This window comes from Octopus bimaculoides, chromosome 25, assembly GCF_046866305.1.
Source record: "Octopus bimaculoides isolate indiv1 chromosome 25, ASM4686630v1, whole genome shotgun sequence".
Classification (NCBI taxonomy): Eukaryota; Metazoa; Mollusca; class Cephalopoda; order Octopoda; family Octopodidae; genus Octopus; species Octopus bimaculoides.
The window spans coordinates 33,926,400-33,945,580 of NC_142952.1; the positions used below are offsets into that span (position 1 = coordinate 33,926,400).

The following is a 19,181-nucleotide window of genomic DNA, read 5'->3' on the forward strand; positions in this document are numbered from 1 at the left end:
ACACGTATGTTTCACAATGAAGAGTTAGATGAGTATAGAGTGATAATAAGAAAGAAGGGATGACACAAGAAAAACGGTGGTTATCCTATGAGCTTTATTAGCTTACAGTTGTTTCTGCTATGAGATGCAGTGGGATCAGAGTTGAGTGTCTGAATAGACATGTATAGCTTCTTCAGAGCCTTGAATATGAAGTGCAATATACAGGGAAAGCACAGGAAGCCCTGGGTCATCTCTTTTTCTTATACATATAGGCACAGGTGTGGCTGTATGGTAAGAAGCTTACTTCCCAACCACATGGTTCCAGGTTCAGTTCCACTGTGTAACACCTTAGGTAAGTGTCTTCTACTATAGCTTCAAGCTGACTATAGCCTTGCAAGTGAATTTGGTAGACGCCAGAGAAGAAACCCACCAAGAAGTAGAACAGTCTATGTTTATTACTGGTGAAGGCCAGTTTATAGGGTTACCCCAGGTTTCTTGCCATAAAGGGTACCTTTATGATGTATCTTAACCAGCCTTCACCAGTAATAAGTATATATATACATATATATATATATATATATATATATATATATATATATATATATAAACAATTGCAGCATGGAAGGTGTTTATAAGCCAATTAAGAAACCGTTAGATTCACTTCAACATTTAAATTTAATTTGCCAAAATATTCGTCGCTTTGAGACCGCGACCTGTTCACTGACAAAATTCCGTGCTGCACAGAATTTTGTCATTGAACAGGTTGCGGTCTCAAAGCGACGAAAATATTTTGGCAAATTAAATTTAAATGCTGAAGTGAATCTAACGGTTTCTGTGTTTCTTAAATGACTTATAAACACCTTCCACGCTGCAATTGTTTTCGTCCCAGCACACAATCTCAGATCAGGTCACTTGCTATGCAAGTACATCTCCGTAATATATATATATATATATATATATATATATATATATTTATATATGCATATATATTTATATGTGTGTGTCTGTATTTGTCTCCTCACCAGCAGTATGCTTCATTTAACATTGTTCCAGTGCACTGAACTGTATATATGACATACCAGCATTCCATTCTTGAGGAATGCTGGTCCTTGCCTGCTCAGAAAGCAAGGTGGCATCATCTGGAAGCTACAACAATGCAAAGCGCATTGTGTCTAGCGGTGTATGACAACATCTGATAGTCTTGTCAATACAGTGCATGGATATATATGCATATATATATATATACACACACACACACATATACATACATATATATCATCATCATCATCATCATCGTTTAACGTCCGCTTTCCATGCTAGCATGGGTTATTTATATATGTATATATATTCTAAGGCAAACATTGCTTTGTTTACATTTATCATAATATATTTATATATATAAATATACATACATATGTATATATATATATATATATATATATAAATATATATATACACATATATATATAAATATATATATGTGTATGTATGTATTTATATATATATATATAAAAATTTATAGAAATAAGGATTATATTCACTGCGGTGGTATTTTGACCATATCGCATGAGGAGTTTTAGGCGGGCATTTTAAACTGGTCGTGTGCATATGTGCACATATATGTGGGTATTCGTATGTTATATATATATTTGTATTTATGTACCATGATGTGTACATTCCACTGATGAAGACAAAGCATTTCTTATGCAGAGCCAGAAATCCGGGAACTGGAATTATCCAATAATTTTTTTGCCAGTTTATTTTGTCTCTTTGTCTTCTCTCCCAGTTCTGTATGAACATTTAATGTGGTTTTAGAGTTAAGTTTTGGCTGCTATATCTAGCATGATAGTATCTCTTAGATACCCTTAATTATAATTTTGGTTGGCGTTAGGAAGGGCATCCAGCTGTAGAAACTCTGCCAAATTAGATTGGAGCCTGGTGTTGCCATCTGGTTTCACCAGTCCTCAGTCAAATCGTCCAACCCATGCTAGCATGGAAAGCGGACGTTAAACGATGATGATGATGATGATATATATATATATATGTATAAATCAATTCATTTTGCAAAATTCCTGATGTGAAATTGTGTGTTGAAACAGATATTGTTGTACTTCAGGATGGTCGTTTTATTTATTATTATTTATTTTTTTTTTTTTGCCAAATAAACACACGCACTATATATATATATTTTTTCTTCATGCGTTTATTACAGTTATTTAATTATTTTAACACCTGTCCATTGTCCGGAAATCTTTCATCACACATCTGCGACCTCTTCAGCAACACTTTCCATTTCCATGTGTGTTCTTGCACCTTCTTGCTCCATTTAATCCATGGAATATTTGTACCAAGACATGAAAAGTGTTGCCGAAGAGGTCACTGATGTGTGATGAAAGACTTCCGGACAATAGACAGGCATTAAAATAATGAAATGACAGTAGTACACAAGAGAAGAAAAAAATATATATATATATATAGTGTGTGTTTGTGTTTATTTGGCAAAAAAAAAAAGGATAATAATAATAAATAAAACAACCATCCTGAAGTACAACAATATCTGGTGATGATGATGATGAGGAGGAGGAGGAGGCAAACAATGTTGAAGAATGAACAACTATATTATGGAATTATTAGGGGTCAGTTCATTTCATTATGTCAAGCTCATCATACATGTGTGTGTGTGAGGGTAACAAATGTGGTGGTGGGGAAGCCATTGAATGATTCAATGATAACCAACAAGAGTAACCAAAGTAACTGATTCCTGGCACGAACAATGCAATAGGAGGAATAACCTCTCTCTCTGAGCATTGACTGAATGGTTTGGATTATGTTTCTGAGAGTCTTTTATAGAATTTGGTTGGTAACAGAAGAAGGTTGGTGAGTACAAGTTGAAATGGTCTGCCGATAACAACAAGGATGGAAACATTAGTTCAGATATAATATAATATAGACAGACAGACAGACAAGTAGATAGATAGATAGATAGATAGAGACACAATCGGATAGATAGATAAAGTCCTTCATTAGAATCCTACTGTCATTTCACTGGCCATTTCCATCGTAGAATGGAAGAAGTGATGTAAAAAGTCTGTGAGTAAATGTTTACAATGAAGATGTGTTTATTAAAGATATTTCGTTCCTAATTACCAAAACAAGATACAACTTTAATGGAATTTGAACTTTGGCCATCTTTAATTTTTTGAAATGGTAAAGAATAAGAAGAATGTCTTTGATTGTTTGTCAGTATTTATTTGGAGACAGGAAGAACTGGATTCTGACATTTTAACTGGTCAATGAAATTTTAATGAATCATTTCATTTATAATGATTCAAACAAATATTTCATATTATTTGATGTTTCACCTCTATAATTACTTCATCATCAACATCATCGTCATCATAATCATTGTTGTTGTCACTGTCATCATCACCATGCTTGCATGGGTCTGACAAAATTCATTTCAGTGCATTTTCCACAGCCGGATGCTCTTCCTGTCACCAACCCTATTTTCTGTTTTCGAGCAAATTAAACATTTCCCTTTGCTCCAGACACCTTTCCATGGAAGTCTGCAAACAAATAACACTGTTCCTACGATGGTGATGTTCCTTTATGATTAGTGTCTGATGTCAACACACACCTCACCTAGGTAATGGAAGCTATCAACTACTTCTAGTTTTTCCTCCCTGGCATGTGACAGAAGCTGTTTTCTCCACATTTTCAGTGTTTATTGCCCGTGAGCATTTGCCACACACAAAAACTATCTTCCCAGTTAGCCTTCCTTTGATATTGCTGCACCTCTTATGTGTCCATAGCTTATACCGGGTACATCTTATAGAGTTTCTACCTACACCTTTTCTACAGATTGAGCAGGGCCATCTACCTGAAGGGATTTGTGATTTATTTGCCTTCCTACTTATTAAGACTTTGGCTTTTACTAGATTGACTCTAGACCTTGCTTCCACACATGAAACTTCTCCTCTAGTTCTGATAGTAATTCAGCTAGTGTGCGTGTATGTGTGTGATAAGAAGCTTGTTACCCAGTCACATGGTTCAAGGTTCTGTTCCACCATTAACAAAAACCATGATAACAACAGCAACAACAAGAACAACACCACAACCTGGCCAGTAACAACATCAACAACAACAATAACACTATCAATACCAACGCCACCACCACTGCCACCACCACCACTGCCACCACCACCACCACCACTGCTAAAACAGTATCCATAATATTTACATTGTTGTATTATAGAAGATGGTGTACAAACACTCCTCCTCCTCCTCCTCCTCCTCCAACTTCTTTTGGTGTATTTTGTAGTAGTTGTTGTTGTTGTGGTAGTAGTGGTGGTGGTGGTGGTGGGTGCTGATTTTGCCCAGCTGTTCCTACAAGCTGATGCCATCAGTACAACAGCAGCAAGAAGAATAACTACTACTACTACTACTACTACTACTACTACTACTACTATGGCTACTACAGGTCTGCTATTAACCATATGGCTCTCAGCTTTGCCAACAGGGGGTGGTGGGGGAAAACAAACTGTTGGAGAAATAGACAATGGTGGTGGTGGTGGTGATGATGGTAACAATAGCCATGTGACTTTGGCTTCAGCCATACAGATAGACAGATCAACAAATGAATGGACAGACAAGATATATATATATATATATATATATATATATATGTGTGTGTGTGTGTGTGTGTGTATATATATATATATATATATATATGTATCTATCTATCATTCTGTTTGTCGTTCCAGATTTCAAAAAGGGAAACAAATCTCTTGCAGTGAGCTACTCTCCCATTTCACTCACCTCTTGTATCAATAAAGTATTTGAGATAGTGGTGAGATCACGAATAACTCACTTCCTCAAAGACAACAATCTGCTGAACCCCAACCAGTATGGTTTCTGTGATGGCAGGGACTGCCTGTTGCAGCTAAGTGGAGTTGCAGTAGAGAAGTAGGTGTTTTTATGACAGGTGTTGCGAGCTGCAGTATAATAATCTGACCCTCCATCAGTTACAACAATTGTTCCAGTTGATCCGATCAATGGAACAGCCTCCTCGTGAAATTTAATGTGCAAGTGGTTGGACACTCCATAGACATGCATGTGACACGGAAGGTGAACAATGTGACACGGAAGGTGAACAAAACTGGCCCTTTGAAACACATCTACAGCTTATTTTTACCAACTGAGAGGACTGGAGGAACAGGAAATAGTGTCTCACTCAAGGACACAATGTGTAGCTGGGAATTGAACTCATGATTTTTATGATTGCGAACAGAAAACCTTAACCATTGAGTCATATGTCTTCATTTTATACAATATAATTATTTCTTTATTGCCCACAGAAGGCTAAACATAAAGGGAACAAACAAGGACAGACAAAGGGATTAGGTCTTTGACTAAAAGGCAGTGCTCCAACTTGGCCACAGTCAAACGGCTGAAACAAGTAAAAGAACATGTGTGTGTGTTTATTTAATGGTACATAGAGGACAAGCGATATGGCCCTGTGGGTAGGAAGGAATTTCAACTCCAGACTCAGAGATGTTATTAAAACCAAATTCCAAGAAAAGAACCATCAGTTATTCCAATGACACAGATGGTCACATATTTAACAAGTTGCCGGAGGAATCGGCAGAAAAATCTGGGAATCTCTTTTAATGTGGGATAGATTGAGATTGATGTCTTAAAAGATAGGACGAGGAAGAATGGGGGTGGGTAGGGCGTTAGAAGTTCATTCATCTTGCCATTCTTGTACATCAGCTTCTAGGAAGCTTCTAGAGACATCTAGGTGAATATTTTGCATTATATAATATTTGTGTACTATATCTATGAATGTGTGTGTGTGTGTGTGAGGAGGTAGGCAGTGGACCGTGTCGGCAAAAATTTGTTCTTTAAAGTTGAAAGTTCTCTTTTATTTTATTTTATTTTTCTTTTTCTTCTCTTTTGATGGTGGATCAATCACAAAACATCTCATTCCTCTTCTCCTACTAACATGTTCACGACATTTTGGCATATTTATATATGTACATATATATATATATATATATATATACACATGCATATATATATATGCATATATATATATATATATATATATATATATATATATATATATATATATGATATATTTGTATATGTATATGTGTGTGTGTATATAAAAACTGATGATATATATATATATATATATATATATGCATGTACATATGTATATGTATGCACACTCATGACTTTTGACCTTTATTTTATATATACTATATATATATATATATATATATATATGTGTGTGTGTGTGTAGAGAGAGAGAGAGAGGGGGAGGGAGAAGAAAGAGAAAGAAAGAGTGAGGGAAAGGCGTATACACAAACACGTGTACATAAATATACGTATACATAAAAATATGTGTATGTATATATAAAAACTGATATATATGAATATAAATATGTGTGTGTGTATATATATATGTATATAATTTTTTATGCACACACACACACACACACACACACACACACACGCATTTCAAGGTGGTATATGGGGTGAGAGGAGTGAGGTGTGAGTATCGGGTAGCAAGGTAAACATGTCTTCACACCCAACACACAGAGATGCCAATCCTTGATAGCAGTCACTACTACTTCCAGGAACTATTTTGGTTCTGGAAACATTCTTGAAATGTTGAAATGTTGATGTATACATTGTTGTTGCTGTTGTTGTTGTTGTTGTTCTTGCTATTACTGCTCCTGCTGTTCTTCTTCTTCTTCTTCTTCTTTTTCTTCTTCTTCTTCTTTTTTTTCTTCTTTTTCTTCTTCTTCTTCTTCTTCTTCTTCTTCTTTGTCTTCTTCAACACCACAACAGCAACCACTCCCCCCACATTTCCACCCCCCACCACCACCATCACAGTAACTGCAACCACCAATTCTACCACAATCACTACCATCACCACTACAATTACCACCACTTCCAATACAACCACCGCAACCACCACCAAAAACAACACTGCCACCACCACAATCACCACTACCATCCAAACCACTGCCACCAGCACCACCACCATTGCAACCACCACCACCACAACCACCACCACCATACCACCATGTCTTAGCTGTTGTGCTATGTCCAGAGCCTCATCTTTCCCTTCCATTTCCACCAATGCTCCACCGCTTCCAGTGTTAAATGACAACTGAGTTGTAACCCAGGATTGAACCATGATTCTTCACCTTCTCCTTCGTTCTCTCTAACTGTCCCACTGTCTGTCTAGCTTCATTCATCTTTTATATATCCCCTCCATATAATATACACCCTTTATTTCATATACTGCTCTTCTATATTATATACATCCTTCTATGCATTATATACATATGTGCATAGATAATGCATATATGTGTATATCTGTATGTGTGTGTGTGTGTGTGTGTGTGTGTGTGAATGTATATATCATCATCATTGTTTAACGTCCGTTTTCCATGCTGGTATAGGTTGGACGGTTTGACTGAGGACTGGGAAGCCAGGAGGCTGCACCAGGCTCCAATCTGATCTGGCAGAGTTTCTACAGCTGGATGCCCTTCCTAACGCCAACCACTCTGAGAATGTAGTGGCTGCTTCTTTACGTGCCACCGACACAGGGGCCAGAGGGAGCTGGCATCGACCATGATTGGATGGTGGTTTTTACGTGCCATCGGCACAGGAGCCAGTCAGGGCAGCGCTGGCACCAATAACTACAGGGGGGATCTCACTGATGTCACTCATGGCAAAGATCCTACAACACCTTAACCCCTGGGCCATGTATCACATATATTGTTATCTCCCCCGGATAAGTTTGTTGTTATGTTAATGTTTGCATTTCGTTTTGCAGCTTGTTGGGGATGGTTCACTTCTGGTTTGTATCTGGGACAGATGTTGTTTTGTCTTCTGACCAGCCAGTCATGTATTTTTGCGTCCATCCGTGCCTCAGAGAATGGCTGTCATCCCTGAATGATTTTTGGTTGTTTTGTGTTGCTTTGTGTCGGTGTGGCCAATTTTGCTGCTTCTGTGGTGGTGAGCTGACGGTCTTTTTTCTGCAGTTGCTGCTTTGTGTAGAAATCTAGGCAGGCAGGGTCAGAATCACCATTGTAACAATAAAGATAAACAATGTCTTAAACTTTGGAGCCATTTATTTCCTACTCATACATACACTTATATGTGGACGTGGCAGACGTACACATCGAGATGTATGAGAAGAAAATAAATGGCTCCAAAGTTTAAACCATTGTTCATCTTTATTGTCACAGGGGTGATTGTGACCCCGACCGCCTAGATTTCTACATGAAACAACACCATACATATACATTTACACACATATATACATATATATATATATACTCTTACTCTTTTACTTGTTTCAGTCATTTGACTGCGGCCATGCTGGAGCACCGCCTTTAGTCGAGCAAATCGACCCCGGGATTTATTCTTTGTAAGCCTAGAACTTATTCTATCGGTCTCTTTTGCCGAACCGCTAAGTTACAGGGACGTAAACACACCAGCATCGGTGGTCAAGCGATGGTGGGGGGACAAACACAGACACACAAACACGCATACATATACATATATACGACAGGCTTCTTTCAGTTTCCGCCTACCAAATCCACTCACAAGGCTTTGGTCGTCCTGAGGCTATAGTAGAAGACACTTGCCCAAGGTGCCATGCAGTGGGACTGAACCTGGTACCATGTGGTTGGGAATTAAGCTTCCTACCACCCAGCCACACCTATGCTTTAGTCCCCTTCCTGTGCAAAGTGTTACAAGCACTTTTATTTATCCTTTATTTTTTTGCTTCATCATGTTTGTTTTTTTTTCCATACATTTCTTATTTTTTGTCTTCTTTCTTAATCATATTCTTCAGTCTTTAGTCTTTTGTCTTCTCTTTTCTTTTTCTTCTTCTTCTTCAACTTTTCCTACCTTTGCATTATCTCATTTTACAATGTTGTCTCTTCTTTCTTCTTCCTTCTTCTTCTTCTTCTCCCCCCCTCCTCATCTCCTAGTCCTTCATCCTCCTCTTTTCCGTCATCTCCTCCACTTCATCACCGTCAACGTCACCATCATCATCATCATCATCATCAACACCATCATCATCTAGTTTCCTCACCTTCTTCCTCCTAATCTCAAATAATCTCTCGTTAGTAATTCTTTCAAAAGCCACACCCAAACACAATCCTATCTCACCCCACCCACCCCCTTCCTTTTCGAACCCACTCAACACAACACATGCAGCACTATTTACCAAAACTACTGCGCCACCATTTCCGCCTCTTCATATTTGGCTCCTCCTCCTCCTCCTTCTTTTTTTTTCTTTCTCCCATTCTTCCCGTCCTGTTATATCTCCCGTTGGTGACCCACCCGTACCACTGGTATCTTACTAATTTCACTGATAACTGCCTTTTCTTTCAACAACTAGTTTCAGTTTTGCTTTCTTTTTTGTTTTTAAAAGAGATATTTTGGTGATGGTAGTGGTGGTGGCGGTGGCGGCTGGCAGTGACGATGATGATGATGATGACAGTGACAATGATGGTGATAATGATGTTGATGATGATGGTGATGATGATAGTGGTGGTAGTGATGACGATGGCAGTGGTGGTAATGGTGGTGGTGGTGATGGGGTGTGGGGGCGGAAGCAACCAGTGACGATGATGGTGGTGGCGGTGGTGGCGAGGGTAGTCGGATGGATGGTGATGAGATAAGGAGTTTGGGTTGGGTATGCATTGGAGATGGTGGTGGGAGTGGGGGTGGGGTGGGGAATTACTTCACAGGGAAGGGATGAGGGGGGCTGGGCGGAGGGTGGGTAACTGGGGGATAAACATACATGTGATACACAATTACATATTTTCCTGTAACAAACTAGTCCCCTCCTCCTCCTCTCCTACCTGGCCCACAGCAAGATGGATCCAGATCCAACTGGTTCTGTTATCTTTGAAGCTTCACAAAGACGATTCAGTGAGTGTGTGTGTGTGTGTGTGTGTGTGCATATCCATATATATTTGTGTATACATATTCGTATATATATATATATATATATATATATATATATATATATATATATATATATATATATAGACATATATATATATATATATATATATATATATATATATATATATATACACATACATGTATTGATAATAATAATAGGGTAAAATTAATTAATTAATTAATAATTAATAATTTTACCAAGTAGATCGGTATGTTAAAATCACTTTTTTAGATAAAATTATACAAATATTGTATAATTATAAACATAATTATAATTAGGGGTCAGCTAATTGCTTCACCACGCTATATTTTTGGAAGTGTTGGTTGGATATCAGTCACTCATATCCAATATCCTGTGAGAAACATGTCTGCCCATGTTGGGGGTGGGGTGGGGCAGAGGAATGTTACCTTTTTTGGAAACAGGTGAGCGTGGGAGACAGGAAGAGCATCCAGCCTTAAAAAAAATTCTGCTTCAGTAAACTCTGAGCCACGCAGGCACGGAAAAGTGAATGTTGAAACGATGGTAATGATGACGATGATGATGACAATGACGATGACAACAATGATAATTATGATGATGATGAAATGATGATGATGATGATGATGATGACGATGACAACGATGACAATGATGATGATGGTTTGTTGTTTTGAACCTTGTTTTTATTTTTGTTTTTACTTTTTAATTTACAGCCAACCTCCATTCAAGATGTCAACCAAAAAGAGCCGAAAGGGAAAGCGGAACCGCACTCAGCGGTACACGTCCAATGTGTTTGCCATGTTCAACCAAGCACAAATTCAGGAATTCAAGGTTGGTAAAACAATCAATCATGGTTTCCCTTTGTCTTTTATTTTTTTTTTTTTACTTGTTTTAGGTATTGGTGGTGGTGGTGATGATGATGATGATGATAATCCTTTCTACTAAAAGCACAAAGCCTGAAATTTTGTGGGGAGGGGACCAGTCGCTTACATTGACCCCAGTGTTTCACTGGTACTTATTTTGTCGCCCTTAAAAAGATGAAAGATAAGTCGGCCGTATAACAATAATTATGATAATAATTTCTGTTGCAGGAAGCTTTCAACATAATTGATCAGAACAGAGATGGTTATGTTGACAGAGATGATTTGCTGGACATCCAGACATCTCTTGGCAAAAACCCCACAGAAGATGAGGCTGATATGATGATTAACCAAGCCCCTGGTCCTATCAATTTCACAATGTTCCTTACATTGTTCGGTGAAAAACTTAATGGTACAGACCCTGAAGATGTGATCAAAAATGCTTTCGCTTGTTTCGATTTTGAAAATTCAGGTAAACATGCTTTGAGCTTTTGCTTTGTTTTTTTTATTATTAAATTTCTGTAGCTGGGTGGTTCTCAACTGGGGTTCGCATGAGCCTTGGAGTTCCACATGAGCCTTGGGGTCTACATGAGGCTTGGGCATCCACATGAACTTTGGGGGTCGACATGAGCCTTGGGGGTTCACATGAACCTCTGGGGTCCACTGCATGGTGCCTTGGGCAAGTATCTTATACAATAGCCCCTATCTTACCGATGCCTTGTACACAGATTTGATTGATGGAAACTGAGAGAAACCTTTATATATATATCATCATCATCATCATCGTTTAACGTCTGCCTTCCATGCTGGCATGGGTTGGACGATTTGACTGAGGACTGGTGAAACCAGATGGCTACACCAGGCTCCAATCTAATTTGGCAGAGTTTCTACAGCTAGATGCCCTTCCTAACGCCAACCACTCCGAGAGTGTAGTGGGTGCTTTTACGTGCCACCAGCACGAAGGCCAGTAAGGAGGCACTGGCAACGGCCACACTCAAAATGGTGTATTTTACGTGCCACCCACACAAGAGCCAGTCCAGCGGCACTGGCAACGATCTTGCTCAAAAGTCCTTACACATGTCACAGGCACAAGTGCCAGAAACGCGACGCTGGGCACAGGTGCCATCCCGATTTCGCTTGAAACAATTTATTTCTCCTTTGCTTTTTCTCCCACTTTTAGGTCACATCAACGAAGACTATCTGCGAGAATGTCTGGTTACCATGGGAGACCGATGGTCCGAAGAAATGGTCGATGAGCTCTTCCACGGCGCTCCAATCAAAGGCGGCAAGTTTGATTACCTTGAGTTCACAAGAACTCTGAAACATGGTGCCAATGAGAAAGAAGATGAAATTCCCACAATACAGCAACCTCCAGTTAACCAATCAGAAACCTGAACTGGTTTTTAGCTTTAATTATTTTTTTTTTTTTAACGAGGACTTTTATCTTTTTTTTTTTTCTTTTAATAAATCCATGAAATAACATTGTTTCTTTTGTTCTGTTTCAAAATTACCCGACAAAAGAGATGAGAAAGGAATGCAGCAAGTGGCAGGATCCAGGGTTAGTGACAACTCATCCAACCCATGCAGGCAAAGAAAAATGGATGTAAAATGATTATATCTTTTACCTTTTATTTATTTCAGCCATTAGACTGTGGCCATGCTGAGGTACCGCCTTGAAGAATTTTTAGTCGAATGAATCGATGCCAATACTTATATTTTTTCTATCATCATCATCATCCGGAAACTGAAAGAAGCCCATTGTGTATACATATATATATATATATATATATATATATATAGGCGCAGGAGTGTCTGTATGGTAAGTAGCTTGCTTACCAACCACATGGTTCTGGGTTCAGTTCCACTGCATGGCACCTTGGGCAAGTGTCTTCTACTATAGCCTCGGGCCGACCAAAGCCTTGTGAGTGGATTTGGTAGACGGAAACTGAAAGAAGCCCATCATATATATATATGTATATATATATATATATATATATATATATATATATATATATATATATATATATATATATATGTGTGTGTGTGTGTGTGTGTGTGTGCGTGCTTGTCCCCCCACCATTGCTTGACAACCGATGCTGGTGTGTTTATGTTTGACAAAGAACCCTTCAACGTGGTACTCCAGCATGGCCTCAGTGAAACGACTGAAACAAGTAAAAGAACAAAAGAATTAAAACAATGAAAGTTACAAAGAATTATAATAAAAATATGTATTTATTTATTTTTACAAGATTTTTCAACTTTATATTTTTCTCCTCCTCCTCCTCCTCCCCAACAACAGTTTTGATTCATATTATATAAAGTCACAACAGTCTCTCTCTCTCTCTTTTATAAATATATATATATATTTACATTAAAATAGCCTTTTTTTTCTTTTAAATTTCACTTTTAATTTTCAAACTGACGAGTCTGTGTCGGAGCTTCACTGTGGTGACTAAAGCTGCTCAATAAAGGGAAAGGAAACAAATCCTTGTGTCTTTACAATGTAGACCATGCAAATCAGAGAACATTCATATAATTATTGTTTAGCCCTAGGTCAGTCCTGACTGATTGATTAGATCTATGATCAAAGGCATTTCAGATATGACCATCCTGTATTTTTTCTTTTTAACATTGTGTGTCTAGGACTACATTATCCAATGTGCTCTTTCTTTAAATTATGGTACGTAACGTGTAGAAGATTTAGCTGCTATTTCTAGCATATCAAGTAAACTACACAGAGACTGCCTCCAATATATCTGCTGAATGTAAGAGTCAAATCTCTTTCAACAAACTTTTTAATCTTTCTGTCTTTTAAGTTGGTGAATCACGTATTTTGGTGTGACTATTTCTGAAGAATGCCTGGCACCACAGTCAAGACAACGCAGCTTTTGATAAAGTGCTGATCAAAGAATGGTGTCCCAGTGAAATAGATATGCTTGATGGTAACCAATAATCTAGACGATGCCTGATCTCTGCATGTCTAGACTGTTGGATCATCAGACTTGTGTGTCGTACCTTGCTCTTGAGAAGTTACCATTGTCTCTTGGGTGTTTTTGAAACAGAGCTAACCACAGCCACTCAAGAATATTGAAATAACAGAAATGGAAAAAAAAAAAAAAAAGAAATGAATGATTAAAAAAATGTATTTGATTGCCCTGAGAGTTCAAACTCTATTCGTTTCATCTTCATCTCGTAGTATCGAGTCTGTGTCTGGATCCGCTTCTTGTCTGCTAACAGCACTTCGTACTGGAGCTGTAAAAGGTCTCCTTGCGTCACGGTGGCTGCTGAGTTCATGGAACTTTGGTGGGAAGATTTAGCTGAATGAGGAAGTGTGGCAGCCAGTGAAGGCTCCTGGTTGAGGGGCGACGACGTCAGGGACGCGGAGGAAACTGGGAAGGAACGGTAAGAGTTAAGAGTGCGAGACGGTAACGAGGAGTTTGACGAAGCATTTGGGGATATCATTGATGTGGGAATGGCACTGTTGGAGGACTTTAGCAGAAAGTTACGAACAGATCTGTTGCGAGAAAATGGCCGAGTTGATGACAATGGTGAAGAGTACATCCTTTTTGTTGACAGCGACATACCGGTTAATGGACGTAATTTAGATGAGTTGAAAGAGGTGAAAGGTCGCTGTGACCTGGATGGTGTCCGCGCTGGTGTGTGAGTGGTGGTGCCAGCATTGTTGTCTGTGAGATTAATGGTAAATTTATGAGAATTGTAATTGTTGTAGTTGTTGTCAGCAATGGAAGCCGCATTGCAGGTAACAGAGTCTGGTAATATTTCGGTATTGGCTCCATCTGTTAAAACTCTTTCAACTGGTTCATTCTGGATTTCATTGGTCAATAATGGTTCATCTTTTAAAACAGGATCTGGAATTTCTTCTTTTATAACTAAAATGAAAGGAAATTGAGAAAATGTGGTGACAAATGAATCAAAAAACACTACTGAGGTATATTTAGCTGCTCTCTCCATTTAATCATAACCTTCGATCAGTTTTAACGGTGGGACACAAGGGAGATGAACCTATAGATAATAGCATGTAAATATTGGGTTTAAAAAACCCCTGTGGATGGGGAAAGTTGAAGGCTACTTGTAGGACTTGAACCAACATCTATAAACATGACAGATGTTCTACCAGTGAACCAAAGCATTCCTTTAAATTTCTCCATCCATTTTAGAATCTTTGTATGTTGTTTACATCAAAAGAATTTAGAAACTTAAATAAAATATGAAATAATTTCTTCAGCAGAACTGAAGGTAGAAGCTGTAAATCGGTGGTTCTCAGTGTTGAGTCTGATGCTCACTGGGCACTGAATTATTCAATATGTTCCTTTTCATGAAGACAATATAGTTTGAGGGAGAGGTGGTTATTATTTCGTGCAAATTGAGTGGTTAGGTAGAGGCCTCCTCACAGACTTTTTATTAAAGACTACACAGAGGTTAAGTGTGTGTGTGTGGCTGTGTACTAAGAGGTTCGCTTTCTAACCACATGATTGCAGAGTTCAATCTCACTGCAAGGCACCTTCGGCAAGTGCCTACTGTGATAACCTCAGGGCAACCAAAGCCTGGGGAATAGATTTGGCAGATGGAAACTGAAACAAGCCCATCGTGTGTGTGTGTTTGTTCCTTACTACCATTGACAGTCGGTGTTAGTTTGTTTACATTCCAGTAACTTAGCGGTTCGGGAAAAGGGAACCGATAGAATACGTACAAGGCTTACAAAAAATAAGTCCTGGGGTCGATGTCTTAGACTAAAAAACCCAATAAGACGGTGCTCCAGCATGGCCACAGTCAAATAACTGAAAGAATAAAGTTGAATTGAGCAGTTGCGGTTTCTGCACCACAACGTAAGCAAAAACTGGGTATAAGGGACGTAACCGCAGCATAACAGCGTACCAAGGTGGTCTTTCGAGCCGAGAAGCGAAGGGCCAAGATTGCAATCGGACCCAAACTGTCCAACTTGGGATTTCGTTATTACGAAGAATCATGTCGAGAAACAAACAAGGTGCTGCCTTCCTTACACGTGACGTTTTGTCAAAGTCGGAAGTCCCTTCGCCTTTTGAAAAATTGGTGAACAGAGAAAATCTTCGGCTAATAGGCCACACACACACACACATATATATATATAAATATATATATATATATATATATATATATATATATATATATATAGAGAGAGAGAGAGAGAGAGAGAGAGAGAGCTAATTCGGTTTGGAAACAATCCTAGCTCAGTCATAATTTACGTAATTAACCGTCATTGTATTAAATTTCAAATGTCATAACTGAAAACGTTTCGGTCAAGCGTTTTGGTCTGGTTCGGGGAGAAGAGGAAAAAGGGGAGCGGAGTAACTGTAGTGTTCAGCCCCGAATCAGTTTTTCTCTTCAGAGCAGACATCTGATTAAAAGAGAAAGACGTTCCAGCCTCGACCACCCTGTCTTTTTATTTACTTTCATATGTATATATATGCAAAATGTACTAGGACTATATTATCTAATCAAACGCACCATTCTGCTTGAGTATATTCTCATCAAGTGTGTGCTCAGAAGGCAGAAAAAAAGGGAGTACCCACGTAGAGACAGAACAAGAATGAGTAACAGAGAGAGAGGTGGAGGGGTGCATGTGGGACGAAAGGGTAATTTGGAGATTAATGTTATTACAGGCCAATCGCTTAATATAGAATGTACATACACATACATTTATATATATATACGCTTATGTATTTGTTTTCAAGATTCCTGATGTGAAATCGTGTATTGAAACAGACCATCCCGAAATATAATATATATATGTATATATACATACACACACAAATAGATAAGGTTTGTGCCTGCACTTGTAACGACCTGTATTGTCAACAGCCTGCCACGGGTACAGAAGGAGCGAGATAAAACAGATTATATACATACACAAAAAACGTGTATACTTATTACCACCAGGTAATACAACTCCGCTACACAAACACACTATCCAACGTGCCCTAAATGTTTTAGAAATCAGTGGCAAAATGAGAAATTTAGCTGTTATTTCTAGCATATGAAGTGACCACGTAATATATAAGTAACTAAGGGAAGAATTAGCTCATTTTATTATTTCGTAATTTAGGTGATTATATTGTTTTTTAAAAACCAATTAGGAATTTTATCTTCGTTAATTGATTTTTTTTTTCTTTCAATGTAACCTTTAATGTAACGCCAATCAATTCGATACCTTTTGCTAACCGGCGCTTGTGTTCGAATTCTGCTGTGGATCGACTTCGATAAACTGCACGAATTGATGGGAGTATTCTCCTTAAAAATCGATTAACGAACCTGAAATCTTTAATTATAAAGAATAATTTGTTCCGGAAAATGGATATCTTTTAATGGTACTTTCTGCAAATTTGTTTCAGGTGGTGTAGATTCCAATTACATCGGAATTTGTGGATATGTGGTAAGTAGCTTGCTTCTCAACCACATGTTTCCAGGTTCAGTCGCACTGCGTGACACCTTGGGCAAGTGTCTTCTACCTTAGCCTTGGGCCGACCAAAGCCCTGTGAGTGGATTTGGTAGACGGAAACTGAAAGAAGCCTGTCGTATATGTATGTATATGTTTGTACCCTCCACTATCCCCGTAACATAGCAGTTCGGCAAAAGGGGCGATAGAATAAGTACTAGGCTTGGAAAGAATAAGTGCTGGGGTCGATTTGTTCGACTAAAGGCGGTGCTCCAGCATGGCCACACTCAAATGACTGACACAAATAAAAGAATATATATATATATTTGTATACATGTGTGTGTATGTATGTGAGGAGCAACCTTCGACTTTTTCAATCCAAAACCGCTTTTTGAACCCAATATTTACCTGATACGGTTTATAGCTTTATATGTACTTCGAGATCCACTGTTTCAGAGACTGATATCTATCTATCTATCCATCTATCTATCTATCTATCTGTCTGTCTATCCATATCCATATCTATAGACATATAATCCATACGCCATACTCACCGATTGTAAGGTCTTCTCCAACGCCAGGGTCGTTCACGAGACTGTCCCCATTAATGAGGGAATTGGTAACAACAGTCGCATTACTGACAAGTGTGTTATTGTTATTTGGGACGTGATTACTGTTCGTATTATTATTTTTAATACTGTTGATGTTAATATTGCTGTTGTTACCGTTTACCGTAGTAGTTACAGTGGTGGAGCCAGCGGCGATCGAGTACCCGGGATCGCTTCCATCAGTGGTCACCTGTGTAACAGTAGCAGTGGGATCGATGCCATCGGCGGCGGTGATCACAACACCGCCGCCGCCGCCGCCACCCAAAGGTTCCAATTGAACATCGAGCAACGATGGCGGCGGTGGTGGTTGTTGTTGTGGTTGCTGTTGTTGTTGCTGTTGTACATGTTGTTGTTTGTCCGGACCGATAGCTGCTAACCTAACCACCCGGTTACCATTAATCAAAGACGACGGACTGGTCGTAGCGATGTTCAGATTGTCCAGTTCTTCGAAAGTTCGAAGGTTGATCTTTCTTTCGGCGAACATTCGCCTCGCTTTCCTCTGCATATTTCTCCATTTCTCCTTCACTTCGCTCACACGACGTCTGTTGACACCAACGGCATTAATAGCATCGGTAATGCGCTCCCAGATCCTCTGCTTCTTCTGGTTCGTAATGGAATTGGTCAGTTTCGAGTTGAGGATTATCATGTGTTTTTCGTATTCATGAGTTAGGATCGACACCTCCTTTTCGGAGAAATTTCGTTTCTTCGATCTTTTCTTAAACAGAAACTTGGTGTCGTTCATGGTTTCGTTTCTTTTTTATTTAGTTTACTGCCATGATGGGACTGATGCATGCCGGGACGACGACGCTGCTTCTCTCTCACCCTCGCTCTTTGTCTCTCTCTCTCTCTCCCTCGCTCTTTCTCTATCTATCTAACTTACTAGCTCTTTGCCTATATTTTTTCTCTCTGTATCTCTCTATCTGTTTTCTCTTTCTATCTATATCTATTTTCTTCTCTCCCTCAATCTTTTCGCATCTCTCACTCTCCATATATCTAACTCTCTCTCTCTTTATCTATCTATCTATTTTTCTCTCTATTTCGCTCTTCTGTTAATTTCTGTCTCTTTCTTTCCCCCTCACACTCTATACATTTCACTCTGCTCCCCCTCCTTCTCACCATCTCTATCTCTCTTTTACCACCCGTTTTACCATAGGGTGATCGGTAAACACTGTAAACGGAACGAATATTACTTACAGAATCTCATTCAATTACAATCATTATCCGGTAAAAACAAACTATATAAATCAAAATTTATTTTCTCAAAACACGGGATTAATTTAACGAAAAAGAGAAAATAATAATAAAAAATACGAAACT

The 19,181-nt window shown here is 38.7% G+C and overlaps 2 protein-coding genes across 3 annotated transcripts in view; one reads left to right on the top strand and one right to left on the bottom strand.

Annotated features, from left to right (window-relative positions):
* Positions 1-12,305, top strand: part of LOC106873784 (myosin regulatory light chain 12A) — a 14,391-nt gene extending 2,086 nt beyond the window's left edge. For both annotated transcript variants that reach the window (XM_014921305.3, XM_014921297.3), the window contains exons 2-4: positions 10,677-10,794; positions 11,055-11,295; positions 12,004-12,305. In XM_014921305.3, coding sequence (XP_014776791.1) covers positions 10,693-10,794; positions 11,055-11,295; positions 12,004-12,218 — 558 coding nt within the window. In that variant the 5' untranslated portion in view covers positions 10,677-10,692 and the 3' untranslated portion in view covers positions 12,219-12,305. The remainder of the gene's footprint in view (positions 1-10,676; positions 10,795-11,054; positions 11,296-12,003) is intronic.
* A 731-nt stretch (positions 12,306-13,036) lies between these two features.
* LOC106873777 (uncharacterized) lies at positions 13,037-18,968 on the bottom strand. The gene is made up of 2 exons (XM_014921286.3): positions 17,811-18,968; positions 13,037-14,713 (listed from the first exon to the last, which is right to left on the bottom strand). Exons 1-2 carry the CDS (start codon positions 18,604-18,606, stop codon positions 13,956-13,958), a joined length of 1,554 nt encoding a protein of 517 aa, XP_014776772.1. The 5' UTR covers positions 18,607-18,968; the 3' UTR covers positions 13,037-13,955.
* Positions 18,969-19,181: the final 213 nt, after the last annotated feature.

Bases quoted from the DNA above. Each gene is read 5' to 3' on its own strand.
- LOC106873777 (XM_014921286.3), bottom strand. From the start codon at position 18,606: ATGAACGACACCAAGTTTCTGTTTAAGAAAAGATCGAAGAAACGAAAT. The intron at 14,714-17,810 runs GTGAGTATGGCG...CTTTCATTTTAG, and splicing joins TGGAGAAGACCTTACAATCG to TTATAAAAGAAGAAATTCCA.